The 18313-nt window shown below is 42.8% G+C and overlaps 1 protein-coding gene across 2 annotated transcripts in view; it reads right to left on the bottom strand.

The window, feature by feature from the left end:
* LOC126484178 (phosphorylated adapter RNA export protein) overlaps window positions 1-18313 on the bottom strand; it is a 113313-nt gene that overhangs the window by 85529 nt on the left and 9471 nt on the right. For both annotated transcript variants that reach the window (XM_050107588.1, XM_050107587.1), the window contains exon 2: window positions 11026-11336. In XM_050107588.1, the coding sequence (XP_049963545.1) occupies window positions 11026-11336 (311 nt within the window). The remainder of the gene's footprint in view (window positions 1-11025; window positions 11337-18313) is intronic.

The raw sequence follows: 18313 nt of genomic DNA, 5'->3' as shown, positions 1-18313 counted from the left end.
CCTGCTTCAGGTGCGGTTAAAGGTGGCAAGGACATGACGTTGACAATCTACTTATAGGTGCTTGATCATTTGGGTTATAGATGTAGTCTGGCCCTTTGGCTGTATCAGGGCAGTGGGCTAGGACACTCACGAATTCCCACTTGCTGAATGGAGCATTACATGGCTCCAGATGGCGTATCATCAAAGATAATTGTTTTCACTCCCCCCACTGTTTTAGGGTATATAAGGCTGGTTGATGATTCTGAAATGATGAGGGTCAAGCACAATGTAGAGCAAAATGTTTGGCGATTGAGTCTGGGTCAAAGTAGACAGTGCAATTCTTCCAGGAATCAGCAGACACATCTGATTTTCACCCAAACCTGCGAATGGGAGGTACATGGTCCAATGGTTAAAACATACCATTCCTGACATTCTTGTTCCGGTCATTTTATTAGGTGCTGGGTCTGGGCATGGAGCCATTTGCAGACAATGAGGTGCTCCACTGATGGGTGCCACTTATGGTGCTGTAGAGCCCACCTGCACTTGTAATGGCCTCTGTGATTTCAAATGGCCACCAAGATAATGTCTTCTGTCGGTACAAGCCCAAAGAACACGAATCGCCAAATTAGCCGCTGAAATAATAACAGCAGTTGCATTTTGGATTTCCTCATTGATATCTCCATGCAGCGGGGAGCCAAGAGTGACAGCAGAGGTGAAAGCACCCCAGTCAACACTGCTGAGAGCCCATCTGGCTACGCGTCCTTCGGAGTGATGCTGAGGGTGGGACAGGAAGATGGGGAAGTGGTCACTACCATACAAGTCGTCATAGGTTCTCCAGTTCGTGGATGGGGGAAGACGAGAGCTGCAAATGGAATGGTCAATGACTGAGAAAGTTCCGTGTGCCACACTGAAATGTGTGGGGATACCAATACACAAGAGGCAAAGATCAAGTTGTGCCATTAAGTTTTTGAGATCTCGACCAAGACCAGTGAGCACTGTTCCACCCCAAAAAGGGGCTCTCAAATGGCTCTGAGCACAATGGGACTTAACATCTGAGGTCATCAGTCCCCTAGAACTTAGAACTACTTAAACCTAACTAACCTAAGGACATCACACACATCCATGCCTGAGGCAGGATTCAAACCTGCGACCGTAGCGGTCGCGCGGTTCCAGACTGAAGCGCCTTTAACCGCGTGGCCACACTGGCCGGCCCCAAAAAGGGTTATGGGTATCGAAATCACCCATGATTAGGTAAGATGAGGGGAGCTGAGAAGCCAATGCAAACAAAATGTTCTGAGACAAGTAACCGTTGGAAGGGTGTTAAAAATGGCAGATGGTAATATCCTCCGATTCCCTTAGCCGTACAGCCACAGCCTCCAAAGGTGAATTAACAGGCACAGTTCACTATATAGTGTGTCCAGAAGATAAGAGCAATCTCTGCCAAACACCCTGCCAAAGGTACGACAATTATTATAATATCCCAGGTATCCACAAAGGCTAGAATCCACATTGCTGGAAACAATGTCTCCTGAAGGGCAAATCAGAAGGCAGGAAAGTGTTACACGTCATAGCTCAACCAGGTAGTGGAAAAAACTGCTATAATTCCACCGAAGAATAATGCTATCAATGTATTGTGAGGCCATGAAGGGACCAATGAGGCAGGTTATGCCCTAGGGTTATCTGCTGACACGTGGGGTTATAGCATGAATACACAAAGGTTCCTGGTTCAGTTGTGTGGTATGAACTGGGGCCTCAGGGGCCGCCGGAATCTCCGCGTCAGCCACAGGGGCTGTAGAGACAGGTTATGCCCTAGGAGCACCTCTCTTGTCGTGTCCTGAAATGAGGAGTCTCTACCTACTATCCTCCCCACCCCTCCCACACTGATATTCTGCTGCCCACTGAACCAACACAATATCCTTGTGCATTCCTCTCCACTCTTACTCCCAACCCCATGCCTCTTGTCTTCTATCCCTGTAACAGACCAAGGTGCAAGATCTTGTCCCCCACGTCCTCCCACTACCACCTACTCCAGTCTGGTCACAAGCATCACCTATCTCATCAAAGGCAGATCTACCCGCGTAACCAGTCATGATCTAAAAGCTAAGCTGTAAACACTATGCTGTGTCCTATGTGGGCATGACAATCAACAAGCTGTCTGTCCACATGAATGGCCACTGACAAACTGTGGCCAAGAGACAGCTGGACTACCCAGTTGTTGAGTGCACTCCCCAACACAATCTTCTTCACTCAGGTTGCAATCATGAACATGAAAAAAAATTCTCGGATTTTTCCTGGACTTCCCAGTTAAAAATACACTTTTTCCTGGGTGAAAATACACTTTGTCTCGGGCAAAAATAGACTTTTTCACGGGTGAGAATACACTTTTACAGTGAATAAGTGACAATATACTTTCCCTCGGCACTGTGAAACTTACCAATTCTTTGAATGGTAAAGATTTTATACACCGGCATAGAACTTTCTGCCACTTTACAAAATGGAACCCATCAAAAAACATCTTTTGGAAAGATCTTTGATGCGTAGCAATATGTACACTACATATTTTCATATTACAGAAATATAAATACGAATTCCACAAATACAGCACGGTTGCTACCGAAGCATTTAAAGCAAGACTGCGATACACTTCTGTTCGCCATCATGTCACCTGCTCTCGCCAGCCAATGACAGCAGATATTCAGAGCACAGGATATGATGTAATCAGCCAATCACTGTTAAGTAGCGCAAACACACAAATATCAGACACGAAGTGGCCAGTGAAATAGAGAGGAAAAAGCACCAAACTTGACCCATGGCACTTAATGTATAACCACAGTTCCAACTCATCTCTAGTCAAGGAAAAGTTTTGTCCAATGGATAGTACCACTAGAAGGCTGACGCGAGACCCGCTGGCTATCTTTATGGTTGGACACTCTGCAAAGTACAAACCTGCACCCCAAAGAGGAAATCACAAAAGGGTAGCAAATACTGTATAGTACATGGAGAGCACTGAATAGATTAAGAACAGGTGTCGCAAAATGCAAAGTGAATATGGTTCAATGAGGCCACTCTGAAGATGATGTGTGTGTGTGTGTGTGTGTGTGTGTGTAAAAACACAGACAATGGGACATTTGCTCATGAGCCCACAGATGGAGTTCGTTTGCACAGCGGAAGATGTATTTTTGTGCAGTGACAAGGTCATTAAAGCTGCAGAGTTCTGAAAGAAAACAATTTAGATGTTCCTTCCAGGACATGTAAAGTAAAGTAAGTACACAAACAGGAAAAGTTAATGGTTTAAATTAATACACATGCAGTATAGTTACAACAAAAACCTAAGCTTTCACATATAATGGTGGTCATCATCATAATCCCCCCCCCCCCCCCCCCCACCCGAGAGTTTGGTTAAGCAGGATTCTAAGAGCACATCTTAAATTGCAGCAGCTCAATATTTCTGACAAGAAAAATTATATATTTCACTCGTATGCACCGAGCGTCTCGTAGGTTACCCGGCTTTATCAATGTACCGTTCAGCACTTTGACTTTTCCCTTAAAAAGGCAATTACGTGCTAAAATTGCTCAAAAACTCACTAAGCATTTTTTTCTGAAGGATAATTATATATTTTGCCATCTTTTTTGCATAATTTGTAATCTATGAAAGTACTAAAATAAATACAAAAAACTAACCTAGAAGCTTGGCCTTTTTTTAGCATGTTACCCCTTTTAGATATATCAAACACAAATGACCTAGTAAAATTTTAAATAAGGGCATCAATGGATTGTCTTCTGGGCCCAAAATTTTTCTAAGTGGCTGGCCCTCAAAGTGTTACATTTTGAATGAGATTCAGGCACTCCGTGATTTAAGAAATTCATCGCAGATTCTCACAAGTAACATAATTCACTTTGCATAAAAGGAAATTTACTTTGAAAATAATGCTTCTCAAATCACCATTCACAATGCTTTCCCATGACCATGACATCATGCTCATTGAAAACTGATTGTTGTTGCAAAGTACTGCATAGTCTTTGTCCTAAAGCCTTTGGCACATTTCGCTGTCGATACACGGTTATGTGGGCACCACGTTTTGTTGCTGTAAATGGCACATTTTCACTGCAACTGAAGTGTTATTTTGGTGTTATTCTCTTGTTTATGTTACACTGCTGCAGTATTATTCTGCAGTAGCGGGCTGAAGCAAAATTCTTAGTTGGAATATCTGTTCTTACCAAAACCACAAAAATTTAACTGAAAACACAAGCAATGAAAAATTCACGAAATTCCAAGTAGTTACTGAGTTTTTTCCTGGATTTTCCAGTTGTCCCTGGGTGTATACACCCTGTTCAGTTCAATGAAAGCTTCACAGCCTGCACCATCTGGATCATTCCTACCAGCACCAGCTTTTCTGAATTGCCCAAGTGGAAACTATCCCTGCGATATATCACACGTTCCCACAGTCCGGCCTCGCCAGCCAGAGACAGTGGTTGTATGTGTGTGTTAGTTGTGCTTGTGTGAATGTGTGTGTTGTCTAATTAAGAAAAAGGCCTTTTGGCCAAAAGCTCACTTGATTAGCAGTCTTTTTGTTGTGCGTATTGGCAACTCAACATCTCCACTATGTGGCGAGTAACAATTTATCCATTTCACAATATTGGCATTGTTTTATATATAGAGAGATATTTACTTCAAGTTATTGACAGTGATGGGATAGTTAATAAGTCTGCAAACCGAAACAAGGAAAAAGACTTCTGAATATTTTAAAATTTTGTCACTTCAATACAATTTTAATTATTTCTGTACAAATATCCAATTTAATACTTATCACACTAACTCAGCTCTCCAGCTTTCGCAAAACATGAATGAAGCTTATAAAACACCATGTAAAAGCGAAATGTAGGTTTTCAGCCCCTTGAGACACGGTGGACTTTTTTCTGCCACCTTAGTGACTGCCTCAGCTTCCATAGTAGAAAACTTGCACTGCTTTACTGTACCTCAAAATTCGCACTGCTACATACTAGTGAAGCAAGTGCGTGAAATTTTGGCAAAATATAACAAGGAACAATGTTACCAAAACTCGGACTGGATGTGTGTTGGATACTTCAACTGACTTTCTGCCATATCTGTGCACGTGTAAAATTGGTTTAGGAACAGTTTTTTGTTATGAAATATGCTACAGATATTTGAACCGTGTGCATTTATACTCAACTGTTGTAATTAATTATGTTACTTCCTTATAGAAGAATTGGCTTGACAGACTACAGAACGACATGTCCTCGGTGGGAGTTACCACATAAGAGACTCTGAAGACTGTGCAAGGTGAAGCTAATGCACAAATGATTGGATGCTGATTGAAGGGAGTTGAATAGAAGAAAGTATACCCATAGAATTTTAATATTTGACTGAAGATAAAAATGTAATACAGCATAATATATTTTTTCTCTAAAAATAATCACAGAAACAATTCAACATAGCTTTGTGTGGAGACACATAACATCTGGCCTTGAGATGCTTCCCCATTCACTGATTCACCAGTCTAAACATGGCTACACTGCCAATAGTAGGGCAATCCAGTGATTGTTTCTTTCCACTGCATGTGTCTATCTGTGCTATGCTATAGACTATGAAGTACAGTGCACTGTAAATGAACATACTGTAATATCTATAGCTGTAATTGTAACTTTTATAAAGAACATTACTGTAGTAGGTATTAGATGTTCGTGGCTTACCTGAAAAAACTGTTATTTGAAATGGCTTCCTTTCTTTTAGTTTGGTTAACCGGGTAGTAACTGCTGTGTCCTGTTACTAGTGTGTGTGTGTGTGAGTGTGCCAAGTGTAGTGTCGTCATGCATGTATACTTAAACCAAATGCCAACTGTATTAGCATTGCTGGCCACTAGAGACCGCCAGTACGAAACGTGCACACAGCACGGTCTCCACCTCACTAAATACTGTTAACTTGCACCTGTATATGTGTGGAGCAGTGTTGACTCACACTCATTGTGTTCTTTTAGTTCGTACCAGTCATATCAGTGTATTTGTGTATCGTTTATGTAGCACCTGCTGTATAATTCTTCTCTCTTGTTATGTGTGGAGTCACAAGAGGCTTATTTCCGTTACTGTTCAGAGGTTTATGAATAAAGCCGTACTCATGTTACTTGGACTGATTCTGTGTATTACTTGGTTACTACACGATTCGCAATGAGTTTGGAACACTTTCCACACATGCAGTCTTTAAGTGCAGTTTCATCTGGTTTAGCCATTACAGATGTTGTGCTGTAGCCCAGATTGAACAGCTTAATTCAGCAGTGACCACGTGTCAGGTTCTATTAAAAGAGGAGGGTAGAGTTCCGCCGGTCTATCTGTCCATTTTTCCTCCATATGATGATTCGGCCGAGTATTGAGAAGTTGACAAGAAAAGATTTAGGCAGTATTTTTTGGCTTTCAGTGTGATAGATTCAAATTTGTGCAAAGCCTTATTCCTTTCATTGATTCCAACTATGATGTATCAATTACTGTATCAGCTTGCCCCTCTGCAAGATCCAGCAGCTCTTACTTTTGATCAAATGTGCAGTTTATTAATTAAACACCACTGCAAACGAATTAATCTAATAGCTTTGCAAGTTGAATTTTACCGATGCCACAAGAAACCAAATCTGTCACACAGGGTCTGGGCAGCCGAACTTCACAGCCTTTGCCGTAAGTGTCAATTCATTATCGATGCCTACAATGACTATTCACAGTCTCTACAGTGCACAATGCAATTATCTGTTTAGTTCTGGACAAGGAAGTGTGCCAGTAGGATTTACTCTGTGAAAACCCCCGCTAGTAGAAGTTTTGCAAAAAGCACAATCTTTTGAAGTTTCTCAGGTAATGTGTGACCAAACTGAAGCATAGGAAGATGTGGAAGTAGTGTCACAAGATGCACCCACTAGGACGACAGATGGCTTGCATGAGGAAGTGGCAGTGTTGGTGGTAGGCATGCGGGCCCAGCATCGAAAACACCAAGGCCAGCACCAGCAGCTGTGATTGCACTGTGTCAGCATCAGTGTTCCCTGTTCCCATCTTGTCCTTTCTGTTTTGTCCAGCATAAACATTTGCCCTGGCCTCATACTGCGCTACCTGTAATGCTTGTCAGAGGAAAGGCCACACTGCTTCCACGTGTCATTTGCCGAAGATTGCTCAGAAAATGGCCACGGACATTAACTGTGTGACTCCAACGCTTGTGATTTCTCCTAAGTTGTTTATCAAGTTAAGTGTGCTCCAGCTATGGGTCCACACTGGTGCTGCTGTGACGTTATTGAATACTGAAACCTATGTGAGTTTTGGCTCACCACTGTTGACACCGGTCAGCAGAAGTGGTCAGTTACAACACTGTGCTGTTGGGACAATTGATAGCATATGCCTCTTGCAATTCGTTCCCACACATTTTTGGTGGTTGTTGATGCTGGTGTTAAGAACTTGTTCGGGATGGACACATTTCAGGAATTTGGATTTTCTATCACTGATGCAGTTCACCTTGTGTCCGATCAAGTACCGTATTCTCAATTGGAAACACTGTGTTAGGAGTTTTTGTACTTGTTTTTGGAAGGTATAGGGCATGCTGTGAATTTTCTGCTCATACTTCTTCGAAAGCCACGACTTAACCTTGTTTTTGTCGAGTGTATCCTATTCCTGTCACCCTGAAAGATTAAGTCAAAGCACAACTGGACAGACTTCAATCTCTACAGGTGGTGCAACATGTTACAGCTCGTGAATGGTTGTCCCTGCTGGTTGTATTTCGGAAGCTGTTTGGAAAACTTCACCTCTGTGTACTACTGTCAGCACGTGGTTGACTGCATATACGTGTCCTCTCCCATGCCAGAAAGAACTGTTGGCAAAAATATCGAGTGGCCGGCAATTTCCTAAAATTGATTCTTCTGAAGCAAATCTGCAGATGCCTGTGGACAAAGAGTTCTGGTTTTGAACATTTCTTTTGATCTTTATCAATATTTGCACCTTCCTTTCGGTGTAGCCAGTGCCTCTGCTATTTTCCAACAATTTTTAGAGCAATTTGACTACACCTATCCAGGGTTTCATTAGTTACCTGGATGATATTGTTGTCACGGGCTCCTCCATTGCCAATCACTTGAAAAATCTGTGTATTTTGTTTTCTGTCTTACAGTTTGCAGGCTCATGTTCCAAACTTGCAAAATCTCATTTTTCTGAACCTTCCATTTTTTATTTGGGGTTCGAGGTCTAGTGGGATGGGGTTCAACCTATGCCAGGCCATATCTCCGCTGTTAAGTTTATGCCTTGCCCCTCGTCTACGAAGAAGCATTCCTTGTTGCACAAGAACATACCTGTTTGCTGGATCCCGTATTGCGAACACGCTTTCTAAATGTTGAAATCCAAACTACCCTCAGCCCCTTGTTTAGCTACATTCTCTTTGGGTCAGCACACAGTTTTGGCGACTGATGTCTCACAGTACGGTCTTGCCACAGTCCTAGTGCACTGATATGCCATGGCTGTGAATGATCTGTTGCTTTCACCTCTAAATCTCTCACACTGGCCCAGCAGTGTTACTCCCAGGTGGAAAAAAAGAGACTCTTGACATAATCTGCACTCTCCAAAAATTTCATATTTATTGTATGGCTCCAAGTTTCATCTTATTACTGACTGTAGAGCCTTGGGTTCCTTGCTTACCCCTCACACTTCTTTGCCTTACAAGGCAGCAAACCACCTAAAACACTGGGCACTATTCTTGTCTTGCTACAACTACGAAAACTGTTTTTGACCTACACCTAAACATGCCAATCAGACGTCTTGCCCCGCCTTCCTGTGGATCCTGATCCCAATTTTGATCGTGAAGAACTGCTTTGCTTCCATCTTTATACCGTTAGGCTGCTGTTGCTGCCGAGCCAGTTGGTTCTTCCCCAAGTGGTTGGTTTGTTCAACAGGGCTGGTCAGATAAAACGCTGGGTCGGGCTTTGGATGCCCTGCGCAGCTATTTTTCCTTACTGTATCGCCTCTCTGTTTTTGACAGTGTTTTGCTGTTGTTCATGGAAGACCTCTCTCTCAGAGTAGCCATTCCCACAGCATTATGGCATGAGGTTCTATTCCTTTTCCACCAAAGCCATTGGGAAGTTTCATTCACTAAACTGTTAGCTAGGAGGCGTGTTTTGGCCAGGGATTGACGGTGAAACCATTCATTCTGTCGCAACTTGTGAGCAGTTTGCCCAACAATAAGCAGCTCCCAGGGTGTCTCTCTGTCCCCCTGGACTGCCCCGCACCAGTCATGGGTATGCATTCATGTAGACTTTGCGGGTCACTTTTTAAGTTCCTACTGGCTCTTGGTTGTGGATGCATTTTCCTTTTCTTTCCATTCTCTGGCGTGCATTGACATTGGATGAGGTAACATAACATATGCTTTTGAGGGTCGTTTTATAATGAGCGGTTGCCTTGTGCCTTCGCTTCTGATAATGGGCCTCAGTTCATTTCTCACGCATTTCAATTGTTTTGCTACAGTCATAGCATTCATCATGTTATGGCTCCGCCATTCCACCCTCAATCAAATAACCAGGCGGAACGACTAGTGTGTATATTCAAATCCCAAATGAAGAAGTTTGTTGTGGATTCTTCACTGAATGAAGCCTTTCTCCATTTTCTGAGCACCTATCACTTCACGCCTATGGGGGAGCAGAGTGTTGGTTCACAGCTGGCTGCCACGCACACTCCTCTTCCTTCTGCGGCCTGTGCTACATCTTCCGCGGTCAGGCAAGTGTGGACGTAAGGGTTTGGAAACCGGACCAAGTGCATACTGGCCACTCTTGTCCACCGCCAGGGACACCATCTTTGTGATGTCCATACAGTCGATGGGCTGGTGGCACACCTTGACCATCTGCACCCTCGCTCGCCACTGGAAGCTACCAGAAGGTACGGCTTCTGCTGATGCAGCCTGCCCCACCACCCTCTGCCTTGCGTCCATCGTTGCCTGCTTTGGAAGTGTCCCCATCCCATTGGCTGCCTCCTTCATGTGCAAATGTATTAGTGATTTACTTGCCACACATTAATTACTGCAAATCTGCATTAATGTTAGGTTATTACACTCAGAACAATCATTACTGTTATAGCACATCAATCAAGCGCAGTATGTGGCTTACCCATTATCTGTGCATAAATAATAGTAAATGAGACTTGATATGTCCATAAACAGTAGGTTATTGAATATCACACTGCAATTGAAGTGTTTTGGACTGTAAACCAGGTTTGGACTGCATCATTTGAAATTGCCCACTTTCGATAATCACTTTTCAGCAAGATTCAATGGAGGTGTATTAGCACAGGTAAACATGGTAATGTTACAGAATGAGATTTTCAGTCTGCAGCGGAGTGTGCGCTGATATGAAACTTCCTGGCAGATTAAAACTGTGCGCCCGACCGATACTCGAACTCTGACTCGGGCACACAGTTTTAATCTGCCAGGAAGTTTCATGGTAATGTTACAGCCTGAGTAAGTAAAAATAGTTTAAAGCAGAACGATGGCAGTAAATTACCGATATACTTTTTATCAGCTTCCTGTCTTTGTAAATGTACAACTTCATTTGCTCCACATCCCCGTAAGTTCTCCTTCATGATGCAATCTACATGGTGAATGTATGTGTGAAAACTCAGTATTTTATGTATTTCAGGATCTTTAGTTTTGCAACATATTAAAATCTGACCCTGGTAAATGTGAAACTTAAGTTTCTGTCTTCAGAGAACACATTTCCTTTATCTGTTATCTTTAATTAATATTTACAATGGTTACTTTTTATCACTCTTCCAAAATAATATTTTAGTTTTCACCATTAGAACAATGCCAACATTTCACGCAAAATAATAATATACACAATTATACAGCCAACTTTTGACTCACATCACACACGAGGAAACAAATCCTTAGGATACTTAATACTTGTCCTTACTGAACAATATGATTTACATTATGTAGGCACTGAAAATCACTTGCGCAATTCACAATCACTGAAACTTGTGTTGCAAAAAAAACTACCAATAATACAAAATGTTGTATTTGAAACATACCTGCTGCGGTCTATAATCTTGTTGGCAACATCAATATTTACAAGATCATCCGTAAGTGCCGACTCTTGCAACTCTGCACACCAAATATCATACTTCTTCTTTTTAATTTCTGGTTTCAGGCGTGTATCAACAGAAGTAGAGCGTTCAGTTTGCATTTTATGTCTTTTTGCACTGAAGCACGGGGAGTCACTGTCTTCACTTCCACTGTCTGAACCATCATCAGCACCATCGTCACTGTTTGCATCGTCCACATGGACACTAGGAGCAGCAGAGTAGCTTACTGGCCTCTCAAGCGGTATGTACTCCACGATCTGTGCAATTACAGGAAATTGCATTATATGAAATCTATTTCTAAAAATTTAGAGCAGCTCATACGCAAGAATTAACAACTGCACAAAAGTATTGTAAACAGTACCTCAAAATTTTCTAAAAGCGACCTTTTGCGATTTAAAAATTTCATTCATCTCTCAATAAATGGAGAAGTACTTTAACTTCTTTAAACACAAGTATTCCAGTTAAAGATTAACCACAACCATTATGAACATCATTAAAAATAAAAATTACTCTGAAGGATTAACCTCCATGACCTGGTAGATGTATTTTATTAACTAAAGCATTTGATACCGCTTCGTCAACTCACAGCCAAACCATCAACTTTCAGCCTAACCCACATCTCAGACTACATTACAGATTAGCCTGTCACCACAACCTACTATCAGTGGTCTAATCTCTTTTGGTATGTGCATGTATGACATCACACACCAAAAGATCATTACATTACAGGATGAAGCTGACACACGTTCACTTTACCCAATTTCTTTCAGTTAATAAAGGATCAGTGACTTATAGGTATGAATTCTTGTGGGCAATTGTGGCATACTCCTTCAATGGTAACATGCTGCTTTTCCAGTCACACACTTTTTATACATAGCAATACTGTAGTATTATGGACACCAAGTATGATGATGCAGAACACAATGGAAACTACTGCATTAAAGACACCACAAAGACACAAAACACATTTACAGGACACCCTCTCTATGATAGTCACTTCATTTGCAAAAACTTCCAGGTGAAAGTAGTCCTCCCCCCCCCCCCCCCCTCCTCCTCCACAGGTCATAGGCCTGCTTTTGATGTGGATGAAGAATAAAGAAGTTAACATTCTACTAATCGGGATGTTAAAATCCTGAATATTAAGGGAAACTGGAGACTCTAAAAAGAAGACTGTGTGCAGGCTTAAGTGAAAGATGGTACGGATTAGTGAAATGAAGTGGAGAGATGCCAGACATTTTTGGTCAGATAACAAAAGATGCTAACACAGAATCAGTGAATAGTGTAGTAGAAGTTGGCAACATTATGAGCAGAGTAATAGCACAGATATGTCTCTTAATTTTTCCAGGGTTTTGTGAAACACTTAGCAGTTGGTATACCTGAATAATTTTTCATACCTGACATTCAGTTAAGTTTAAGCAGCATTATTATTGTTAGTTAAGGTACTGAGATGATTCTGGATTTGCCTGGATTGGATTTTTATGTTTCAGGTGCTCCAGGGGTGCCATTTGGCAGCAAAAGACACTTTTTTGAAGAGTTTCAATCTTCACAAATAGTCCCTCAGAGTCTGAAGTGCTGTGCATTGCAACGTGGAGCTCCTCCCTGGCGAAGTTCCATTGTTTTTATCAACACAGATCTGAGAATGAATAACGGAGAAAAGAGAAGAGTCCGATGACATAAATTTGCCAAATGAGGTGTTCTTGTGAAACGAATTAAGTGTAATCTGAGTTGTAGACTGCGAGTTGTAGTGTGGCCAATAAACCAAACTGTATCCAGAGTACATAGCTTTTCTTCTTCATAAGAAAAGTAGCATTAAAGGAAAAACAGCTAGAAGAACTGGAAGTTTCGTCTGGTATAAGATAAAAGCACACTTCAAGACTGGGAAACCTTCACAACAGCCAGGCAGGAAATAGAGTCAGTTATTACGAGCAACACAGCAATTAGACTATTCATCTGAAGATTGATACTATGCCAACACCAACAATCATTGTACAAGTTTCCATAGGCACACCACAAGCTTATGACAAGGAAACAGAATATATATAAGAAAATACAGAGACTGAAGAATACGTGAAGGGCAATGAAAATTTGATATTCTTAGGTGACTAGAATACCACTGAAGGGAAGGGAATGGAAGTGTTATTGGGGGCTATGAACTGGGAGGTACGAACAAGAGGGGATAGAGACTTTTAGAGCTCCAACATGCATTAAAATTAGTTATACTGAACACATCTTCCAAGTTCATTAAATTTCAGGCATGCAGCAGCACATATAAAATTTCTTCCACTGATATTTCAGCCGCATATTGTCCGGCCATCCTCAGAGTAAGTCATAAGACTGATGACACGGTGCCAAGCGTAACCTTATATGCTCCACTGCAGCGGTACACACCTGCGAGTTACAGACGCTGATCGGCAGCAAATGGATATGCTTACTCATGCACTGCCTGTGGCGAAGGCGTTCAGACATTCAATTTGCTTATCGATGTACATTCGGCGGTGATGACACCATGAAGACTTCTCTGCAGTTTAATAATCCCAAGAGCCGGATTCCATGCTTTGTCCACATTAAAACCATTATCCCTATTTATTAAATTGTTAGCTAATCCAATCTCTATAACTTGAAGACAGAATCCCAAAAGGAAGAGGTGGATGTTAGAATCTTCACATCACTGTAGTCCACGGAATGCCCTGTATCCATACAATGTTCGGCCACAGCTGATTTGTCTGGTTGTGATAAGCATACATATCTTCAATGTCCCACGCATCTCTCATGAACGGAGCGTGACTTCTCACAATTTCCTCAAGGAATCTGATACACATCCGCCTTATGAAGCAATAAATCGTCCTTTACAGAGATGAGTAAAGCTGCAATTTTCGTGGGAGGCCAGAAGATCTCCTTAACACAGTGTTTCTCGAGAATTCAGCCTATCTTCGAGGAAAGAGTAGCCACACTGTGTTAAAGTGACCTTCCAGCCTACCATGAAAATTGCAGTGGAAGAAATTTTATTTGCACAGCTGCATGCCCGAAATTTAATGGATTATTCATTGCACCGCAAAAGGTTGAAAATGCACACTATCTTCCACAATTACAAGGGAAAAGGTATATTGGGAAAGACCAGAAGTCACAGGGAGATAACTAACTGGACTATATCGTGTTCCGACAATGATTTACAAATCAAATTTAGGATAACAACGAGGTGACAAAAGTCATGGGATACCTCCTAATATTGTGTCAAACTTCCTTTTGATCGGCATAGTGCAATGACTCGACACGCCATGGATTCAACAAGCTGCTCAAAGTCTCCTACAGAAAAACTGAGCCATACAACTTCTACAGCCATCCATAATTGCGAAAGTGTTGCTGATACAGGATTTTATGCATGACCTGACCTCTCGATTATGCCCACAGATGTTTGGTAGGATTCATGTTGAGTGATCTAGGTGGCCAAATCATTCACTTGAATTGTCCAGAATGTTCTTCAAGCCAAACGCGAACAACTGTGGCTAGGTGACAAGACACTGTTTGGGAATGTGAAATCCACGTAGCCAAACATAAGCACTTCCAGTCAATGGTCAGATCAGTTCAGTTGGATTGGTTGGTTAGTTGGTCTGCGGTACCAAGGAACCAAACTACAGGGTCATCAGTCCCTTTTTCCTGATACAAGCAAGGCTCAAGGTACAAAAACACCCTAAATACGTTTGAGAAAGTAAAATGGAGAAAAGGAATGGGGAACCACACCTAAAAAGAAAACAAATGGAACAAACAAAAAATGGGGAAAACATACACCACAAGAAAAAGTAGAAGGAGATATTAAAACAATAGAGCAGATGGTTTGGGCCGGCTGATCACAATTTAAAAAAAGGAGAATGAGCCAGACACTCTGCAACACATTAATCTGTCCACCACAAAAAGACACAGCAAGATGAAACGAGGATTACCCAGAAAGAAATACAACACTTTTTTTTCTCAACAGAAAACAATGCTATGAATTTGAAATGTTACGTATGTATCATTTGCATTCTCCTGAGTGAGCACGCCAAGTTTATGTTAAAAGCAACTTGCCATCATTGAATTTTTCACTGCAGAGAAAGAACCTGTGGGAAATATTCACAAACACTTGTGCAAAGTCTATGGAGCATCTGCTGTCGACATAAGTACAGTTAGTCACTAGGCACGGAGGATGAGGTTATCGGCAGGCAGTTCGGCAGAGCTCCACGATTTGCAGTGGTCGGGGAGACAATCCATGGCTGTCAGACCTGACCTAGCCCCCTCGGATGTCCACTTGTTTGGACTAACTGAAGGATGCCATTCGTGGAAGACATTTTGAGGATGATGAGGAGGTGATTCACACAGTGAAGCACTGGCTCCACCACCAGGACAAGGATTGGTACCAACAGGGCATACACATCATTGTTTCGCACTGGAGGAAGGCCATGGAACGAGATGGAGATTACGTGGAAAAATAGGGTTTGTAAATAAAACACCATTCTTTTGTGTGTGTAATTCTCTGTTCAATAAAGAATTGTTGAAGGAAAAAATGCGGTGAATTACTTTCTAGGCAACCCTCACAAGTCAGCTGCTGAGTCATCATCCCCTAACACCAGGAGTAGTGAGTCATGGAGATTAACAGTCCTTCACAGGGTGTCTAGGATGAGACAGTCCAGCAAAATGTGGACCACCATGAAACAGGAACCACAACAACAAAATGGTGGGTCCTTACGTCACTGGAGATGACCATGAGTCAGCCAAGTATGGTCGATGCGGAGTCGGCAAAGGACAGTGGAGGCCTTGCAAGAGACCTGCATGGAGAAGCTCCACAGATCTGTAATCTCCTTTATCAGTCATAGTTTGTTTGGTGAAGTCCGAGTTAGCCATTCCGTATTCCAGATTCCTAAAACTTTAGAGCATAATACCGATTGAAGGTCTGTTTCTGGAATATCGATCTCAAGAGTTGGTTTACTGGTAGCCAGTTTGGCCACACTATCGGCGAGTTCATTCCTCGGGATCCTGACGTGGCCTGGGATCCAGACAAAGGTCACTGAGCATCCCCACTGTTCGAGGGCATACAGGGAATCCTGAATAGCAATGATCAAGGGATGATGGAGGTAACACTGGTCGAGAGCTTGCAAGAACCCACCGGTGCAGGAATGGATAAGTCCAAGAGCACAAGGGGTGGTACCAACTTCACAGTGAAAACACAACAGCCATCCGGCAAAGAGCACAGTTCAGTATGCTCCATGTGAGTATAAGCAACGCCCATGGACCAGCAACCATCAAGCCATCAGTATAGACTACTTATGAACCACAGGATGTGACAAGGATGGAGAAAAATTGGTGAGAGAGGGCCTCGGGAGGGACTGAGCCTTTTGGACCTTGTGACAGATTAAGACAAAACTGTGGCTGAGGGATGCACCATGGAGGTGTACGTGAGTGGGCCAGGAGGAGATGTGGCAGAGGAATCACCTGGAGGTCACAGAGGTCGGACCGGATGCATATGACAATCATAATCCCTGATCTGGGCCACCTTCACTGGAGATGGATATCCCGTGTTTGGAAAGAGAATATGGTAGTTTGGATGTTTAGGGGAGCTGTGAACACATGTAGCATAACTGACAAGCCGTTGTCAGCGTCTGATCCAAAATAGAGGGACCTCAGCCTCAATGAGTAAGCTGTTTGAAAAGCTAGTTCGAACAGGGCTAGTTTGAAAAGTTCCTATCACAAGTCGAACTCTGCAGCGGTGTCCACTACCCGCAACACTGAGCGTGATGCTGAATTGTATGCCACACTCTCATAATCAAGATCAGACTACATCAGGGTTTTGTAAAGCTGCAGAAGAGTAATGCAATCTGCACCCCAGCTAGTGTTATTCAGGCACCAAAGTATATGAAGGTGCAGCAAGCACTCATGCTTAAGGTGGGGAAGATAAGGAATCCATGTTAACCGAGGGCTGAAGACCAGTCCTAAAAAGCAATAAGTCACCACCACATTGAGTAGTTGGTCACTGAGGTAAAGTTCTGGTTGTGGACGAATGGTATGACGCCGACAGAAGTGCGTGATCCGAGTCTTGACGGCTGAAAACCGAAAGTTATGGATGAGTGCCCATGCCTGCACTTTTCATATGACACCTTGCAGTCAACATTCAGTGACACCCACACACTAGGATCAATAGTAGAGGCAAAAGTCATCAGCATACATGGAGGGTGATACTGAGCACCCCACAGCTGCTGTTAGACCATTGATGGCTACTAGAAAGAGAGGGGCACTCACTAGAGAGCCCTGCAGGACCCCATTCTCTTGGATATGGAAAGGGGGGGGGGGGGGTTACTGTGGGAAGCACTGACTCGAACCCACAAAGTACGGTGCAACAAGAAGTTCTCGATAAAAATCGGGAGTGGATCCCAGAGACCCCACTCGTGTAAGGTAGCAAGGATGTGGTGTCATAAGCCTTTTGCAAGTTGAAGAACGTGTTGGTGTCGAGAAAAAGCTGTTTGCATAGCAGAATACAGGTAAACCAGATAATCAGTAGTGGAATGGCCTTGGCAAAAACCACCCTGGGACGGAGCCAGAAGACTTCAAGAAACAAGGAGCCAACACAGCTGCCTGCTCATCATGCATTAAAGTAACTTACAGAGAACATTGGTGAGACTTATTGGGCAACAACTGTTCATCTCTAGAGGGTGCTTACCCGGTTTCAGCCACTGTGATGGGAACTCGTCTTCGCCCCAGATGTAGTTAAAGATGGCAAGTATACGACACTGACAATCCACCAGGGGTGCTCGATCATTTGGTTGTGGATGCTGTCCGGCCCAGGTACTGTATCAGGGCAGTGGGCTAGGACACTGATGAATTCCCACTCGCTTAATGGAGTATTATATGGATCCACGTGGCATGTAATAAAAGATAATTGCTTTCGCTCCACCCGCTGGTTTAGGACACAAAAGGCTGTTTGATAATTTTCAGACACCGAGGCTCAAGCATAAGGCACAGCAAAATGTTCGCAACGGTGTGTGTGTCAGTGCAGACAGTGCCATTCTACCAGGTACTCCTACGGTGTCTGGTATCTGTAGACACATCTGATCTTCACCCAAACCTGCAAAGCAGACGTAGGCCTATGTGGTCCGATGGTTGAAACATACGTTCCCAGCATGCTTGCTTCAATCGTTTAATTAGGTGGTGGACCCTTCCATGGAGCCATTAAAAGGCAATGAGGTGCTCCATTGATGGGTCCCACTTA

The sequence above is a fragment of the Schistocerca serialis genome, chromosome 6 (genome assembly GCF_023864345.2).
Source record: "Schistocerca serialis cubense isolate TAMUIC-IGC-003099 chromosome 6, iqSchSeri2.2, whole genome shotgun sequence".
Lineage (NCBI taxonomy): Eukaryota > Metazoa > Arthropoda > Insecta > Orthoptera > Acrididae > Schistocerca > Schistocerca serialis.
Note: the sequence above shows the minus strand (reverse complement) of the source record. Positions and strands in the feature narration are given on the sequence as shown.